The following is a 15,939-nucleotide window of genomic DNA, read 5'->3' as shown; positions in this document are numbered from 1 at the left end:
GTACAGATTACAGATTGTCGTCGACGGCGCCCCTACGGCCCGCGCTTCCACTCGATCCGAACCCAGACGACGCCAATACTAGCGCCCGCCAGCAGGGCGCCGACCATGATGGCCATGTGCAGGTACCCACTGGGGTCTGTGTGGTGGTCTGATCCGCGGAGGAGGGCGCCGGCTGTTGGCGTACCGAAGAGCGTGGCAAGCCCCCTGGCCATGTAGAGGATGCCGTTGACCGAGGCAAAGTTCTGAGGGCCAAAGAGCTCGACGAGCGACGTGGGGAAGAGCGAGACGTAGGCGCTCGCAAAGATGCCGTACGTGATAGAGTAGGCGATGAACAGCCCTTGCCCGGACGCGAGGGATGGCACAAGCGTGGACGGGAGCCAGAAGCCAAAGCTCGCAATGGCGCTGATGACGGTCGTGAAGAGGAGCATGTTGATCCTCCCAAACCGGTCGGCGATCATGCCAAACGCAATCTTGCCGATGGCGTTGCACGCGTTGTTGATAGCGATGAAGTTTGCACCCTGCTTGGACGAATAGCCCAGCGTCTTGGCGTACGCCGAGAAGAAGAAGACGGGGGTGTAGTACGCTGCCGACTGGAGGACGGATGCGAGTAGCTGCGCGGTAAACTTGGAGCTACGCGCGATGCGCCAGTCAACAAGCGGCACGTTCCACAGCGACACGAGGCTGTACTTCCACGACTTGCCCGCCGCAGCCTTGAGTCGCGCGTTCTCCACCTCCAGGCGCGCCTTGGACACGGGGTCCCAGTCGATGAAGATGCCACCGACGAGGAGGAGACCCGTCGAGATGGCGCCCGAGATGCGCAGCGCATTGCGGAACCCCACGGCCTCGTTGAGCGCCTGCAGTGCTGGCGCCCACACAAGGCCGCCGACTCCCGTGCCCGACATGATGATACCCAGGGCAAGGCCGCGGCGTGGCCCGTACCACGTCGGTGCGACCGTCACGGCCGGCATGTACGCGAAGCAGGTACCGAGTCCGGCCATGAGACCTTGGGTGAGAATGAACTGCCACAGCCTGGTGGACCAGGACGCGAGCATGGCCGAGAGGAAGAAGAAGGCGGTTCCGAGCGAGATGACGAGGCGCGGCGAGAAGCGCTTGGTCCATGCAGTCGCGAGCGGCGCCGCGATTGTCATGAAAGCTACCGAGAGCGTGCCGATCACGTCGATAGCTGCCGGCGACGCGCCGGTGAACGGGTTGCCCGGCTCGCGCGACATGGACTGGTACAGGTCCTGGTAGACGCCGAACGAGAAGACGGTGCCGCAGGTGGTGAAGACGAGGAGGAAGGACGAGATGCAGAGGATGACGGAGCGACTGGCTCGGCGTCAGTGCCGTGTCGCGGGTTGTCGACCCGACTCACATGTTCGACTCGCGCAGGCTTCGAGCGGCCTCGGCGGGGTCCTCGACCGTTTCGCCTGGACTGGCGCTCGTGCCGCCGCTGATGGGCCCCATCTCGACCGACTCGGGCCGGCTGGGGCCGGGTGTGGAGGGCACGCTGGCCCCGGGGCGGGGCGACGGCGCGGTTAGGGCCGTGGGTGCGAGTGAGACCTTGGACATGCTCGGGACATGTGTTTGGGGGGTGGAGAGGGAGAGGAGGAGATTCAAGAAGAGTTATTGATGATATACCCAGAGGTGGATGGACTTTACCGGCGGCCCAGGCCTACCCGCCCGCTCACCCGCCAGGCCGGACTTGGCCGGCGCGGGGCTCTTCCGACAACATTGATGCCAAGCGCGGCCTGTGCAGTGAGAGCGAGTCAGTCGTGTACACGGGGCGACTGCAAGCGGGTGAGCGATGCATTCATGCGCGTGGGTTTGATCGGTTGCCTCCGTGCTGCATGCATTGATTGGGACGACAAAGGTTGATAGCTGGACTTGTGAGATGTGCGCCTGGGCACTTTGGGTTATAGGTAGGGGGTGATGCGGGCAGTCACTGATGAGGGACTGCTTAGTGCAATGGTCAATACCAACGAATTGTCTGGCCTGCTTTAAGGCCTTTACACCAACTATCAACAACCTCACGGACGGCATCCTGTTGAACGTCTGAATACAAATGGAAGTCTTCGAAGGCAACTGTGCGAAGCAGATGGTCGAGTTGCGCACAACAAGCCCTGCAGCCGTCGTCCCCCTCGGCCTTCTATTCCTAGCCAGGAGCTTAACCGTACCTGCTGAGCATGCAGATTTTCTGTCGACTGCGAGCTACTGAATGAGCATGACGAGCGTGATGACGGCCGCCGAACCTTGCTTACAACTCTGACATCGGACGAACTCTACGGCAACCGACAAACGCCAAGCTCAAGCGCACCCAGGGCCAACGAAGCCAGGATACAAACCTGGGTCATCTGCATGCTTACTTGGGCGGCCCTCGACCCGCCCTAGCTGCCTAGCTGCTAGCATATTTTCGAGGTCGCCATCAAGTGGCGGTGAGGATGCGTCGGCGGGTCGGCGCGGCGGCCCTCTGCAATCCGGGGGAGGATGCCTGCTGCGCTGGGTCAGTCGGCGCTGCGCACATCAACGGCTGGGTGGCGCGCGCACCCCGGACAGCGAGATGCGCCAGCGCAACGTAACCAAGCCGCCGCCACAGGTCGTGTGCGGGGGCTGCGGAAGCGAGCGCCTCCGCCACCGCCGCCGCCGAGCGCCGCAGCCACTGCCAGGGACGTCTGGGGTCGGTGTCGGCGCGCGGCTGGGGTCGGTGTCGGTGTGTTCCTCGGTCCGGGGACGGCCGACGTCGGCTGCAGGGCGGCCAACGCTTATCGTGCTCGCTGAGATCGGGGTATGCCCACCCTCCAGGAAAGAAGCAGATGGCAAGGCCTCAATCTTCGGAGGGATTGGCGAGGCACGAAGGTGGTGACTGCGACTGCTTGGTGGCGCGCCCTTGGCGCAGACGAGCGGTCTTGCTGCTCGGCGGCGGCGGCGGCGTCGGCGGGCACGGCCGGCTCGCTGTCGTTGCTATTGTGTTCTGCGCCGCGTACGCCCCGCCTGGACTGTTTCACCGCCGCGCGCCGTCACACTTTGGCCAGCGCTGGCCGCGGCGGCGCGGTGGGTCTCCAAGGAATGCCCGGCGCGTCCCTATCCCTCTCCGTCCCTCGTCTGATCCTGACCCCGAGTTTGTCTCCTCGGACTGTCCGTCCTGCAAGTCGCCCTGTTACGGCAGCGCGCCACCAGAGTGGAATGCCGAGGGCGGCGGCGCCTCAACCCCTGGCCTTACCTCAACCTTGGCAACTGCAGCCTTGACGCTCCTGTCGCCTGCCCCCTGTCGCTATTGCCTTGCGGAGCGGCCCGACTAGCGGTCGCCAACGCCATCCGACATAACAAAGCTTCGCTTCATAAAGGCCGGCGACGCTAGTGCTGCTCGCCAACCCCCCCGAGAACCACAATGGCCGCGCCAACCATGACCAAGGAGGCGCCAACCATGACCAAGGAGACGCCAACCATGACCAAGGAGGAGCGCGAGCTCGACCTCGAGCGCGAGCGCGCGCAGCAGTACGACCACGCCACGCGCCACGAGCTCGCGATCCACCCCGCCGCCGACGGGCCGTACATCGCCTGGGCGTTGACCGCGACCAGCGTCCTCTGCCTCGTCGCCGCGACCCTCTCTGCGCCGTTCACCAAGCTCTCGCTCCTCTCGACGCCCGTGCCCATCGGCCTCTGGGGCCACTGCAACGCGTACGCGCGCTCCTCGTCGTGCGAGCTCACGTGGCCCTGGCCGTCAGTGCGCGGCGGCGAGGTGCTGGCGTACACGAGCGCGTTTGGGCGCGTCACCTCGTGGACCAACCTCGCCGTGCCGATCTGTGAGTAGCCAGCAGAGCAGGGCAAGGAGCAGGGCTGACCCCCCCAGGCGCGCTCGTCCAGCTCGCGGCCCTCGCCGCGCTGCATAGGGACAGCTCGCGCGGCCGCTGGGCAGCGTACCCCACCACCTCGGTCGTCGCGTCCGCCGTCGCCATGTTCACCTTTGTGGCCGTGTACACGAGCTACATCCGCGCCGCGGCGCTCCTCTCGCTCGACACCAACATCCCCGGCGCGGTCAACCCCGGGCCGGGCCTCACCGCCATCCTCACGGGCTGCGTCTTCGCCCTCGTCGCCCACCCGCTCAGCTCGCTCGAGACCCGCGGCCTCGACTGGGTCATCGACCACCTCGCCGGGCCGGACTGGCACCCCGAGGAGCGCGCCGTGCAGCTCGAGACGGAGCAGGTCTAGCCAGCGCGGGGGAGTGTATTTGTAGGGCCGGGGCAGCATTGGTATTTTTGGCATTCACATCAGCATCAGCATTTCTCATCTTCATCACCGCATAGCATGCATGCACTGTTACTTGACTGCGCGAGGCGTCTGTTGACGACTGAGGGCCGCAGGGCAACCTCCGTTGGCAACAGCCACCACTGACACCTTCCTCCTCCCGTGCCTCGGCCGCATCACTGCGCACTCTATTCATCCGTCTACACGATTAACAACGTTACAGTACAATGGTCTCAACGTCGGCCGCAACGACAACACCCTACTCCACGTCCTTGTGAACAAGAGGCTTGGCCTCCTTGAGCGCAGCGGCGCGCTCCTCGGCCAGCTCGGCCAGCTCGTCGTCGAGGTCCATCTCGGCTCCGGGGTCCTCGATGTGGCCCGTGTCGCGCTCGAGCAGAGGCTTGATGAGGCGGTTGAAGTACGGGTGCTCCTTTGGAGGCGGGTTGGCAGCGCGCACCTGGTTGAAGTACGACTCGTAGACCGAGCCGTCCCACTTGCCGAGCGGCGAGTTGACAATGTGGTCCGAGAGGGCAAACGAGTCGACCAGGGGGATGGCAACCTGGCGGATCTGCAGGCAGAGCTCGTCGACACGGGCCGACGCCTTGTCGAGCTGCTCGCCGTTGAAGTAGCCGTAGCGGAGGAAGTGGCCCTGGAGCTCCTCGACCTGCCACAGGCCGTACAGCTGCGCGAGCTGGCGAAGCACCTCGGTCTCGGGGCTCGCCTCCTGCTCCTCGACGTAGGCCTTGAACATGTGGAAGATGTAGCCCGTGGTGTGGACCTTGGCGGCGACAAAGCGCGCCTGCGAGCACGCGTCGTTGGAAGCCTCCTTGGACTTGCCGGCCGTGCGGGCAGTGGCGTACTCGGTGGCGGCCTTGCGGACGACGTTGGCGGCAACGTTGTGGAAGCCAGTGGCAATGTCGGCGAGCGAGAGCGAGCCGTCCGACTTGGTGGTAGCAACGTTCTTGTCGCCGAGGTAGGCGACACCGGGGGCGAGCTTCTCGCCCTTGGCGGCACCGGCGGCGGCGGCGATGAGGGCACGGCCAGCCTGGAGGGCGAGGATGGTGTTGTCACCCTCCCAGGTGCACTGGACGGCAAAGTCGTTGAGCATGGCGGGGAGGTTGGAGTAGGCCGAGTAACCGTGGCCACCGCACGACTGGCGACACCTCTCGATCGTGTCGAGACACGCCCAGGTGCAGAAGGCCTTGAGGCCAGCCGACGTGGCGTGCGTCTCCTTGAGCTTGGCGAGGATGTCCTCGAGGTTGGGGTCCGAAGGCTCGAGGCGGTCAAGAGCAGCCGTCATGTCCTCGTACATGTCCTGGAGCTTGAGGGCAGTGAAGCCCATGGCGACCGACTGCGCGACGAGGGGAATCAGGCGGCGCTGGTGGATGGGGTAATCGAGGATCTGGGTCTCGACACCCTTGTCATTCTTGCCGAACTGGCGGCGCACGGCGGCGTAGCGGATGGCAATCGTGAGGGCCTTCTTGGTCGTGTTGGACGAGTCGGCAACCATGGCGGTACGGCCACCAAGGAGCGCACCGTAGGTGAGCTGGGCAAGAGGGGGCTCAGTGACGACACCCTCGCGCGAGACTTGAGTGTGCTTCATGAGCATGTGGGCGCGGGGGATGCGGACGTAGGTGAACTGGATGTAACCGTTGTCGATACCGTCACGGCCCATCTTCTTGCCAATGTCGCCAATGGTGATACCGGGGAGGAGGCCAAAGGTCTTGGTGTCACGGAGCTGGACGACGAACGTCTTGACGCCGTGGTCCTTGCCGTCGACAATGAGGCGGGCAAAGACCGAGCAGTGGGTGGCAGTCGACGCGGCACCGCCGATCCACCACTTGGTGGCACCGAGGTGGGGCGTGTGGATGACAAACTCGTCGCTGCCGTGGTCGAAGGTGGCGGTCGTCTCGAGGCCGGCAACGTTGGAGCCGTGGGCGAGCTCGGTCATACCGAAGCAGCCAATCACGCCGTTGAGGCCGAGCACACCCTTGTCGATCCAGTAGCCTGGGCGGGTTAGCTCTGATCGTCCGAGCACTGTCCGAGCGTCGTAAACTTACTGAGCTGGTTGGGAGTCGAGCCACCGCGCACAGCGCCGAGGAAGAGGCCGTAGTGGACACCGAAACGGGTCCAGAACGCAGGGTCGGCAATGCCGACGAGCTCCATGCGCTGGGTGAACGTGTCGATCGACTCGTGCGTAACAAAGTAGACCATGGAGGCGAACTTCTCCATCGTGCGCTCACGGATCTGGTCCTTGGTGAGGTCGTGCACGTCCGAGAGCACGAACGCGGGGTGGCGCGCGAGCTGTGCGGTTAGTATCGACCCTGTCACCGCTGCTGCAGCCGGTAGCTCACCTCGGCCATGAACTTCTCCTTGAGGAGGAGCTTCTTCTCCGAGCCGTGCATCTTGATGGCGAGCTTGCGGATGTTGAACGGCGGGTTGGCACGTTCCTGGGCTGGGTCAGCTGCTGCTGCTGCTGCTGCTGCTGCTGCTGCATCACGTCGAGCGCGTCGCAGCAGGGCGCGCGATGGAGCGAGACGCGTCGCGCCACCATCACTCCCATCGCGTCGGCTCGTCGAGACGCTCGTGCCGCGTACTCACCGCCGTCATGGTCTCGACCTGTCGCGCTGTCAGCCAGAGCCCGTGATGACGTGGCTGTGCCAGGTCGTTCAAACTCACCGTAGTCGGCTTTGGCCTTGGGAATGCCATGCTGATTAGATGTGTAGAGTGATAGGTAGGTAACGATACAAGTGCTAGAGTTACTGTGGTGGTCTGAAGGGTGGATGTGGTATGGATGGTTGTAGAAACGGGTTGGGCGGCGACGAGTGCAAGAAAAATATAGGCTCGAAGACAGTGGTGCCAACAAAACAAGTTACCCGGCTAGTGGGCAACTGTTTGCCGGCCAAGACAGTGTGACGTCGTGGCTGCATGCCCGTGGGTCGACGCGTTGCCACCAGCCGGTACCGTCGCGTCCAGTGGCCGTCGTCCCTCAGCCTGCTATAGGCTCGTGCTGGCTACTAGCTGGGAGCACCACCCTGTACCCGGTTAACACTTGCACCGCGAGCATTTCTGTTGGTTAAGAGGCCGACCGACCTCGGTGGGAGGGAGGGTCGTTTGGCGGCGACTTGTTCCCTGCTCATTGTTCCCTGTTTCCTCATGCTCGATCACGTTCGGCCGTCGCGCCGCACGCGCCGCACAGACCGCCTGCCACATGCACACTCCACTGCCACCGCCCGAATAGTAAGTAAATGCTTCCGTCTGCCACAAAAATACTCCCGTTTCCTTTGTCCGAGTTTGGCGGAATAGCTCTGATTTACTGCACATTTCCGGCGACTTGCCTCGCTCCCCTCCGCTGCTCCCTCGCTCCCTTCCTAAACGACCCTGCCATTCCAAAGGCATCAGTGGCTTTAGCACAGTGGTAGATTGCGGCGGATTGCAATGCGAACATCCGTAGGTCCCCGGTTCGATCCCGGGAAGTCACTAGTTACTTTCCGCTCGTATAGTGTAGGTGGTTATCACTGGTCGTTGTGGTTCACTGGATGTGATTCACACTACTTCCGACCCGACCGCTGTTCGACTCAGCGTGCGAGCACGTAACGTTTTTGGGTGTGCAGGCGCTGTTTTGCATGTCGCAGAAGGTAGCCGTCGTGATGAGAACACGATGCAGGCTGCCTCGCTGTCGGGCAGAGCGTGATCGAATGGAGGATGGATGGGAAGACGGGATATACTGACGTCGTTTCGGTCGTCAGGGCAGATTAGGAAAAGCTATCATGGACATGCAGTGGGCAGAGGGGACCGGTCAATACAGTCGCTTGTTATCCGGTAGGCCAAGAACCAACAACAACTCGTGCTTCCTCCGCGCGCGGCTGCTAGTGCATGCGTAGTCGACGCGCCGAAGGCTCGCACCGACCCACGAGGCGGCGCGGTGGCGCGTCGGCGGCCTTGTTCGTCATCTGTGGCACGCGGGGCTGCCCACTCGGCCCAGGGACCCCGCTCCCGCTGACACCCAGCACACTTGTTATTCATTGACAGATACAACCTCCGCTCTACTTCACGGGCCCCGCTCTCGCCCCACCCCGCCCCGCTACTTGTCCAGGCCGAGGGCCTCGCGGCGTCCCTTGCTCTGCGGGTCGTAGAAGGGCCGCTCGCCGAGGCTGACCGACCTAGTGCCCTCGCGGAGCTCGGTCGTGTCCCACGTGCGGGCGTGGTACGTCGAGCGGTTGTCCCAGATCGCGAGGTTGTTCTCCTCCCAGCGGAAGCGGGTCTGAATGTCGTGGTTGGACGCGACGTGGTCCCACAGAAACTCGAGCAGGTTGTCGCTCTCGGCCTGCGTGAGCTCGTTGATCCGGCGCGTAAAGTTGCGCGGGACGAAGAGCGTCTTCCACCCCGTCGTGGGGTTGGTCCTGATCACGGGGTGCACGGCGTCGAGCTCGGGCCCCGTGTTCTCGGGCGCGCCGCGCGAAATGTCACGCAGCCGCTGCCCGTGCTCGCCGATGTTGTCGTGGAAGTGCGACCCGTCGTGGTACGCCGTCAGGCCCTCGAGGTAGCGCCGCGTCGCCGGCGAGAGACGCTCGTACGCCTCGTACCCGGACGCCCAGACCGTGTCGCCCCCGCCGTTGGGCGGGAGCTTGCGAACCTGCAGCGTCGCGTAGTCTGAGGGCACGCGCTCGAACGAGATGTCCGAGTGCTGCGGCGTAAGCTGGAGCTACTCCCCCGCCAAGGCATACTCACCCACTCGAGGTTGCCCTTGTGGCGGTTGAGGATGCTCGCCTGGTCCTGGCGCTTGAGGGCGCGACTGCCCTGGTCAGCGCTCGAGATCTTGAGGATGCCGTCCCCGTGCTCCTCCCCCGGGAGCGTGTACGGGTGTATATGGATGCCCGAGGACGTGGGTTTCCCGCCGGCGAGGCCGAGCTTGTGGACGAGGACCTCTTGCTCGCGGGGCGTGATGATGGCGTCGCGGAAGAAGACGACGCCGCGCTCCGACACGAGCCGGGCCAGCGCCTTGATCTTGCCCTCGTCCTCGAGCACGTCGCGGATCGAGAGGGACGGCTTGCCGTCTGTCGCGGCGGCGATGGAGGGTGCGCGGAACTCGGTGCCGAGCGACGGGCTGGTGTGGACGTGCGAGTGCGCGAGGAGCTCGGACAGGTCGGCCGTCGACGGCTTGTACGCCGGCGTCGTGGCCGGCGGGGCGAAGGCGCGCGCCGCGGCGTCGTTGGCGGCTGCTGAGAGGACAGCACGGTCGAGCGGGGTGCTCGTGTGCCGAACCTTGCCGGCGTGGAACTTGAGCTCTTGCGGCTGGGGGGCGACTGCAGTGGCCATTGTGGGGTGGTTCGTTGATTAGTTGGCCTTGGTGAGTCCTATCCCCTCCTCCCCCCTCCCCCCTTCTTATACACACTCGCTCCGAGCGACTGGACAGGGGTCACAACGCCCGTCATCCCATAGCGTCAGACGACGTCGATATCGCGAACGAGCAGCTGCGCACTTGCACAATCGCAACATGCCAGAGCCACAGTCCACCGCCGCGGGCATCTCCGACCACGACCATCCTCGCCACTCGCCACAGATCTGCTTGTGTAAGTATCTCTCACGACTAGCGCCATATCTGCGTGCACTGCACCAACGGGGCACCAAGTACTCCAGATACACTCGAGGCGTGGTGACGGCTGGCGTGCTGTCGCCGCGTCGATGAGGCCAGGTCGCTCGAACCATGACGCCATCAGCGCGCAACCAGGCTAATCTAATCACGACTGCCACAGCGCGCGACGATTCATACAACATGCATACAGTGTCGGGTCACGGGGGTCACAGCTCCCCCAGTCTAGGCGGTCAGCGTCCCTTCCGATCCGAGCGAGCCTGCTCCGCTCACCATGCGAGCGCCAGCACGGCGAGGTATCCGGCCGCTGCGAGCGCCACGACCTTGCCCCAGCGCGCGCCTGAGGCGGCGTTCCTCTGCTGGACGGCAAAGTCGCCGCGGCAGCCCTGCACCACGACGTCGCCGTCGTTCAGCAGCGCAGCGTGCACGTCGTCGATTGGCACGCCCTCGTGCGGCGTACAGAGGATGAGGTACGGGTCGTTGGCGGCGGTGCGCACGCCCGTGTTCCAGATCGAGCGGCCGCCGGCACCGATGCACGCGTGCGGGACCCGCGTCGCGTCGGCGCTCGTGTGCACCTCGCCCGAGGCCGTGATGAGGCAGCCCGACGTCTCGAGGAGCGACCAGATGCTGGAGAGCTGCGAGTCGGAGAGGGGCATGGTTGCGGGGGAAGGGGGCTAGGGGGCACAGCGAGCCCCAGGCGAGCATGCGCCTTAAACCTCGCCGCGCAGGCATGCTTTCTCGCCGGCCTCCATCGCGAACAACAAGTGCCCGCCAAGGGCCAAGACGGAGTGGGCGCAGCGCAGACCGTTCAGTTCGCACTACTTGCGCCGGTCTCAGCCACTCTCAGCTCACCCACGCCCTTGCCAAGCGCCCGCGCCGTGTCTGACGTCGTCTCCGGCACCCAACGAGGCGGCGCCCATCGTGGCAGTGGGGGGGAAGGCATGCATCACCCCCAAATCATCCCCGGCCCCCTGACCCTGCACCACGGCCAAGCCGGCTGTTATCGCCTCGGCAGGTGCGTACCAGCAGCCTACTGCCCACCGCACACGTGCAGTGTATATCCCCGCCAAGCACACACAAGGGCGCGCGAGAACGCGCAGCGCTGCGCGGGGCGGGCAGAGGAGACGCGCCAAGAAGGGTGGTGGCGCCAAGGCTCGGCGCGCGAGCAAGCGCGTTTCGGGGTCGCGGCACGCGTCGGGGGTACTGACTTGCTGACGTCGTCGCCGCTGCCGTTGTTGATGCCTGACGATCTGTCGGCGGCTGATGAAAATGTACATCTCGCGACGAGGAGAAAGAAGTCAGCCACGGGGTACGACGCTCGCGCCGGCCTCCCTCCTGCCTCCCCTCCCCACTTACCCACGACCTGCTCCTCGCCCCCTCCCCACCGCTCACACCCACCCCGCCCATGCTTGCTCTGCACAGCCGCGACGCACCCACTCACCCACGTCCCACTGACCCCACGCACGTGAAACCAACGAAACGCAGCACGCCAGACGCAACGTTTCAGCGCACCGTCAATGCAGACGCCACCGCCGGGCCCGCTTGCCCGCGCGCCGCGCCCGACGCGGTATTGTTCTCTTCGTCTCGGCGCAGCGTAAATGGCCGGGCGGGGAAGATACTTGCCGGTCATCACAACCACCATCACGACCACGCTCACCTAGCCCAACCACGCTCGTTCCCGCCTAACACTCACGCTCGCTCACCCCCTCGACCCCCCGCCAGCCCATGCCCCCCGCCCCGCCGACGTCCTCCCAGATCTGGAGCGCCCTCTCCCAGCCAGGCTGCCTGCTTGCCGATGCCGCCGCGCGCCCCGCCATGCCCGCCGCGTGTGAGATGCTGGGCGGTGTGGCGTGGCCTGTTGACTCGGGCAGCGCTGGGGAAGCAGCAGCGCCCTCGCCCTCACCTTCAGCCCCGGCGCCATATACGCTCAGCACCACGTTGTGGACATGTACGATACCGGGCGCGGCTCCGGCTGGCATCACCGCCCTCCGTGCGGCGCTCGCCGCCAACTCGTCGATCAAGGTCGTCGGGTGTGTGTACAACGGCGCGCCGGCCGGCGTGACCCCTTCCCCGCGCCCATCCCCGTCCCGGCCCGCTTCGGCGTCCTCAACGCCGAGCTGCACCACACTCGGAGCGCGCTCTCGGGCTCTCCGCGCCCGCCCACCATGGAAAGCAGCGGCCGCGCTGGCTGCACTCGCAGCGGTGTACACGTGAGTCGCTCGCCTTCCCCGCACCACTGACAGCAGCCTGCAACGCGCCTGAAACTATACACACATACATACACTCGACACTGGACAATATTGTAACACGCTGTAGTACTTTGATATGTGCCGGAGGACGACCTATCGTCAGCGCCGTAGCCCTCCACACCCACCCTAGCCAGAGAGCATGGTCGCTGCGAGGGACACGACGCCGATCCACCCCCATCCCCACCACCCGAGCGGCACGTCCTCGCGCGCCTCGGCCGCGCACACCCGCCGCTCCCAGTCGTCGTGGGCGTGGTCCTGGCCCAGGGAGGAGAGGATCGAGTCAGTCGCGGAGAGGAAGGAGGCCGTCGAGGCCGCCGTGTCGGGCGCGACGGGCTCGTCGCCCGGCGGAGCGGGGAGGTATAGCGCCAGGCTGAGCGGGCTGGGGAGCATGGTCGGCGGGCAGGGCGGGGCGGGGCGGGGCGGGGCGGGGCTCGCCGTCGTCGACGGCGCTGGGATGTGGGGATGCGGGCAAGCTGAGAAAGAAGCACGCTCGTGAGGGGTTAAGAGGACGTAGCAGCGCGGCCCCGCGCCCGACATGAGGCTCCGTGGGCAGGTCTGTGCGCACCACCTGGAGGCTGGGCGTGTGCTATTGTTGTCGAGCGTTAATCCCGCGCAAGGCCCATGCTTGGCATCGTCCTGCAGCACCAGTTGGGGCAGTGAGAGGGAGTGGCGGTCAGTGGACGTGGGTTTGCTGGCTGTCGAGCCGCTCGACTGTAGGCTGGGCACACTCGCGGGGCCACTCCCACCTCCTTGCTGCGCTCACTCACCACCGACCAAACTTTTCGGCAGACACCCAAGTTCTTGATCGTATAACGGTTAGTATGCTCGCTTGTCACGCGGGAGATCGGGGTTCGATTCCCCGTCAGGAAGCGATTGGAGCGCATTGAGCTCTGTCTTTTGGTTGGTGCGGAGCGAGGAGCGAAGGGAAGAGATAAGGGTGCGAAACGAGTGGATTGGGGGATCACAGTGTGGCGTTGGGGCGTGTGGCACTGGAGTCGCACCTGCAATTTTTGACGGCCGCAAAATCCTCTATTGCAGCCCTACCCCGCCAGCGCAACATTGCATAAGGTTCTTTCATATAAAGCAGCTCCCGCGTATCTGACAACGTTGTTCTCGAGGAGTCTTTCTTAGCCGGAAAAGAGGATGCGGAAGGCGCGGATGTACCACGGGGCGTTGGCACGGTCGGCGCGGTAGGCGCGCATCTGGTCGACAGTGAGCCACGACTTGCGGCCAGTGTCGAGGTCGATCTCGGCCAGGCTCTTGGGGGTGGTGCGCTTCCACAGCCACGAACCGAGCCACATGAGGGCCAAGATGGGCACCGAGAGGAAGGTGTCTGGGGTGGTCAGCTGGGCGATGAGTTGGGTCGCGGCTTACAGAAGAAGCTCTCGGCCGCCTTGGCGCCGTGGGGCGTCTCGCCGATGGGCCAGATGGCCTGAGAAGTGTCAGCAGAGCCTCGTCTGGCAATCACCCGCGACACAACGCACAATGTAGAACTGGAAGATGATGACAAGCGCGATGAGGAAGGCACCGAGGTACGAGCCGTACACGCCGCCGAGGGCACGGAAGGGGAGCTCCTCGACGCTGTGGCCCTGGAGGACCCAGGCCTTGCGGAAGCGGATGTGGCTGATGCAGATGGCGAACCACGTGAAGAGGACCGAGAGACCCGAGAGCTGGACGAGCCAGTTGAACAGGGTGGCGCCGATGTCGGCGAGGTTGATGTAGGCGATGGGGCCGGTGGCGAGGCAGATAATCACAGAGACGAGGGGGCGGCCGGCCTTGTCGACGTAGCGGAGGAGGCCGGGTGCGTAGCCCGTCTCGGCGAGGGCCGTCATGCAGCGCGAGCCGGCGTACACGGACGAGAGGCCGATCGAGAGCACCGAGACGCAGATGGTGGCGTTGACGAGGTCTGGGCCGTCAGGGGTGCCGCTGCCACACACTCACGGTCGAGGCCCTTGATGCCGGCCTTCTTCATGACGATGACGAAGGGAGAGACCTGCGCGCCAGTGCCGATGTTGAGGAGCTCCTCGTTGTACGGGATAGCGCAGGTGATGACAGTGAGCGAGGTGATGTAGATGAGGGTGATACGCCAGAACGAGTTCTTGACGGCGCCGGGCATGGAGCGGCGCGGGTCGGGCGTCTCGGTGGCGGCGAGGCCCATGAGCTCGGTGCTGGGGGGTGTGAGTGGTGGGTCTCTCACCGACGATCGGCCGACTTACCCCGAGTAAGAGAAGGCGGCGGTGACGAACATCTGGGTGGGTTAGGAGTGTGGCACGATTTGTACCCACGGCGCAAAGGCCCTTGAAGCCGTTGGCGAACGCGCCCGGGTCCTGCCAGTACTTGCCGCCAAGGTAGTGCTCGTACACGGTTCCCTTGGGGCCGTTGCCGGTGATGCAGACGAGGCCGATGAAGATGAAGAGGATGACGACGAAGAGACGGAGGATGGACGACCAGAACTCCTCCTCCGCGTAGCCGAGGGTACCGAAGAGCGCGAAGATCTGGTGTCAGCAACCCCCGGGGCACAACGCACGATGATGACGAGCCAGAAGATGGTGATCCACGCGCCGAGGGGCACGTCGGTGGTCCAGTAGTTGATCGCGAAGCCGGCGGCCGTGAGCTCGAGGGGGAGAGTGATGAGCCACTGGAAGACGTCTGGTCGTGAGCTTGCGCCTCAGCCGGCAGCTCACAGTTCCACGCCATGGCGCACGCGAACGCCGGGTCGATGAAGCGGCTCGCCAGGGTGTAGAAGCCGCCCGAGACGGGGTACACGATTGCCATTTCACCGAGTGCCTGGACGACCTGGGGGTCAGCGGCGCTCGGGCCCGCACCTCACATTCATGAGCATGATACCCATGACGGCCCAGGCGATGATGACGGCTGCCGGGCCACCGGTCGCGAGCGCCGAGCCGGATCCGATCTGGCGTCAGCCTGCTCCCCAGCGGCGGGCCTCACGAAAAGACCAGTGCCGATCGAGCCCGAGACAGCAATCATCTGCAGGTGACGCGGCTTCATCTGCTGCTGGAGCAGGGGCTGGTCGTGGGCCAGCAGCTCCTTGGGAATGTCACCATGGCCGACGAGGCCTCTGCCGTGTCAGAAGCGAGCGTCCAGCAGCGGAAACCCACCGCGTCGTTCCCGGCGCGCGCTTGAAACTCTCAAACGAGAGACCGAGGCGCGTGAGCGACGTCTCCTTGGTCGGGTCGTAAAAGTCGGCGCTGGACCCCGACGCGACAACGCTGCCGGGGTGCACGCTGACCTGCGCCGGCAGGTCGTGCGCGCTCTTGGTCTCGGGGTACTGGCCCTTCTCCTCGAGGCTGAGCCCGAGGCCGAACGGGTGTTGTCCTGACATGTGTGGTGGTGTGGAAAAGGACAGTTGCGTGCAGGTATGCAGGTGCAGTGCAGTGCAGTGAGTGTTGAGGGGGCGCTGCCCGTAAGTAGTTATTTAGTGAGTGTGTAAGTGGTGGATGCGGGTCTGCGGGTTTGCGAGCCTTGTCGACGAGCAGCCAAGGCCTAGAGGCCTCGCGTGGGGCGGGTGCTCTGCGCAGCGCGCAACTCGCTCACATGCGTATCAGAAATGCAAGAGACACGGGCCGCGACCCAGCGCTGCGAGCGGCACACGCCAGCTGATAGGCCAGGGGCGCGCGTGCGCTCGTATCATGTCGGAGGGGGGCGGCGCGTGCGGCGCCGGCCATTCTGCCACACGCGGCGCTGACGGGCGGCCGGCAGCTGGATATCCGACGGCGCCGGGGCGGTGGGTGAATGAGCAAGGCCGCATGGGTGCGTTATCTCGCCGGCGCGTGCGTACTGTGGCAGTGGCACAGTGGCACGCGTGGCGGCGGGGCGGCGTGGCGGCGTGCGTCG

At 65.0% G+C, this 15,939-nt stretch overlaps 7 protein-coding genes and 3 non-coding genes across 10 annotated transcripts; 4 read left to right on the top strand and 6 right to left on the bottom strand.

The window, feature by feature from the left end:
* Nucleotides 1-32: 32 nt before the first annotated feature.
* On the bottom strand, nt 33-1,569 carry Q8F55_001079 (uncharacterized protein; the record flags this gene model as incomplete). The annotated part of the gene is made up of 2 exons (XM_069349720.1): nt 33-1,326; nt 1,373-1,569. 2 exons carry the CDS (start codon nt 1,567-1,569, stop codon nt 33-35), a joined length of 1,491 nt encoding a protein of 496 aa, XP_069213264.1.
* Nucleotides 1,570-3,385: 1,816 nt separating this feature from the next.
* Q8F55_001078 (uncharacterized protein) lies at nt 3,386-4,206 on the top strand (the record flags this gene model as incomplete). The annotated part of the gene is made up of 2 exons (XM_069349719.1): nt 3,386-3,800; nt 3,848-4,206. The coding sequence occupies 2 exons, from the start codon at nt 3,386-3,388 to the stop codon at nt 4,204-4,206; spliced, it is 774 nt and encodes a 257-aa protein (XP_069213263.1).
* A 295-nt stretch (nt 4,207-4,501) lies between these two features.
* Nucleotides 4,502-6,951, bottom strand: POX1 (fatty-acyl coenzyme A oxidase; the record flags this gene model as incomplete). Its single annotated transcript, XM_069349718.1, has 5 exons — nt 4,502-6,249; nt 6,303-6,546; nt 6,597-6,692; nt 6,844-6,861; nt 6,922-6,951. The coding sequence occupies 5 exons, from the start codon at nt 6,949-6,951 to the stop codon at nt 4,502-4,504; spliced, it is 2,136 nt and encodes a 711-aa protein (XP_069213262.1).
* Nucleotides 6,952-7,643: 692 nt separating this feature from the next.
* Q8F55_001076 lies at nt 7,644-7,724 on the top strand. The gene has a single exon. It is a non-coding gene; the product is annotated as a tRNA-Cys (tRNA).
* An 11-nt stretch (nt 7,725-7,735) lies between these two features.
* Nucleotides 7,736-7,834, top strand: Q8F55_001075. Its single transcript has one exon. It is a non-coding gene; the product is annotated as a tRNA-His (tRNA).
* Nucleotides 7,835-8,326: 492 nt separating this feature from the next.
* Nucleotides 8,327-9,561, bottom strand: Q8F55_001074 (uncharacterized protein; the record flags this gene model as incomplete). Its single annotated transcript, XM_069349717.1, has 2 exons — nt 8,327-8,929; nt 8,974-9,561. The coding sequence occupies 2 exons, from the start codon at nt 9,559-9,561 to the stop codon at nt 8,327-8,329; spliced, it is 1,191 nt and encodes a 396-aa protein (XP_069213261.1).
* Nucleotides 9,562-9,686: 125 nt separating this feature from the next.
* On the bottom strand, nt 9,687-10,491 carry Q8F55_001073 (uncharacterized protein; the record flags this gene model as incomplete). The annotated part of the gene is made up of 2 exons (XM_069349716.1): nt 9,687-9,723; nt 10,109-10,491. The coding sequence occupies 2 exons, from the start codon at nt 10,489-10,491 to the stop codon at nt 9,687-9,689; spliced, it is 420 nt and encodes a 139-aa protein (XP_069213260.1).
* A 1,719-nt stretch (nt 10,492-12,210) lies between these two features.
* Q8F55_001072 (uncharacterized protein) lies at nt 12,211-12,474 on the bottom strand (the record flags this gene model as incomplete). The annotated part of the gene is made up of 1 exon (XM_069349715.1): nt 12,211-12,474. One exon carries the CDS (start codon nt 12,472-12,474, stop codon nt 12,211-12,213), a length of 264 nt encoding a protein of 87 aa, XP_069213259.1.
* Nucleotides 12,475-12,882: 408 nt separating this feature from the next.
* Q8F55_001071 lies at nt 12,883-12,954 on the top strand. The gene has a single exon. It is a non-coding gene; the product is annotated as a tRNA-Asp (tRNA).
* Nucleotides 12,955-13,211: 257 nt separating this feature from the next.
* Nucleotides 13,212-15,427, bottom strand: inda1_3 (Amino acid permease; the record flags this gene model as incomplete). Its single annotated transcript, XM_069349714.1, has 11 exons — nt 13,212-13,417; nt 13,459-13,516; nt 13,569-13,990; nt 14,026-14,252; nt 14,301-14,332; nt 14,370-14,543; nt 14,612-14,733; nt 14,769-14,880; nt 14,915-14,998; nt 15,034-15,163; nt 15,204-15,427. 11 exons carry the CDS (start codon nt 15,425-15,427, stop codon nt 13,212-13,214), a joined length of 1,791 nt encoding a protein of 596 aa, XP_069213258.1.
* Nucleotides 15,428-15,939: the final 512 nt, after the last annotated feature.

Source organism: Vanrija albida (genome assembly GCF_041260175.1).
Source record: "Vanrija albida strain AlHP1 chromosome Unknown contig_1, whole genome shotgun sequence".
NCBI lineage: Eukaryota > Fungi > Basidiomycota > Tremellomycetes > Trichosporonales > Trichosporonaceae > Vanrija > Vanrija albida.
The sequence above is the reverse complement of the archived record's forward strand: the minus strand, read 5'-3'. Positions and strand labels throughout refer to the sequence as shown.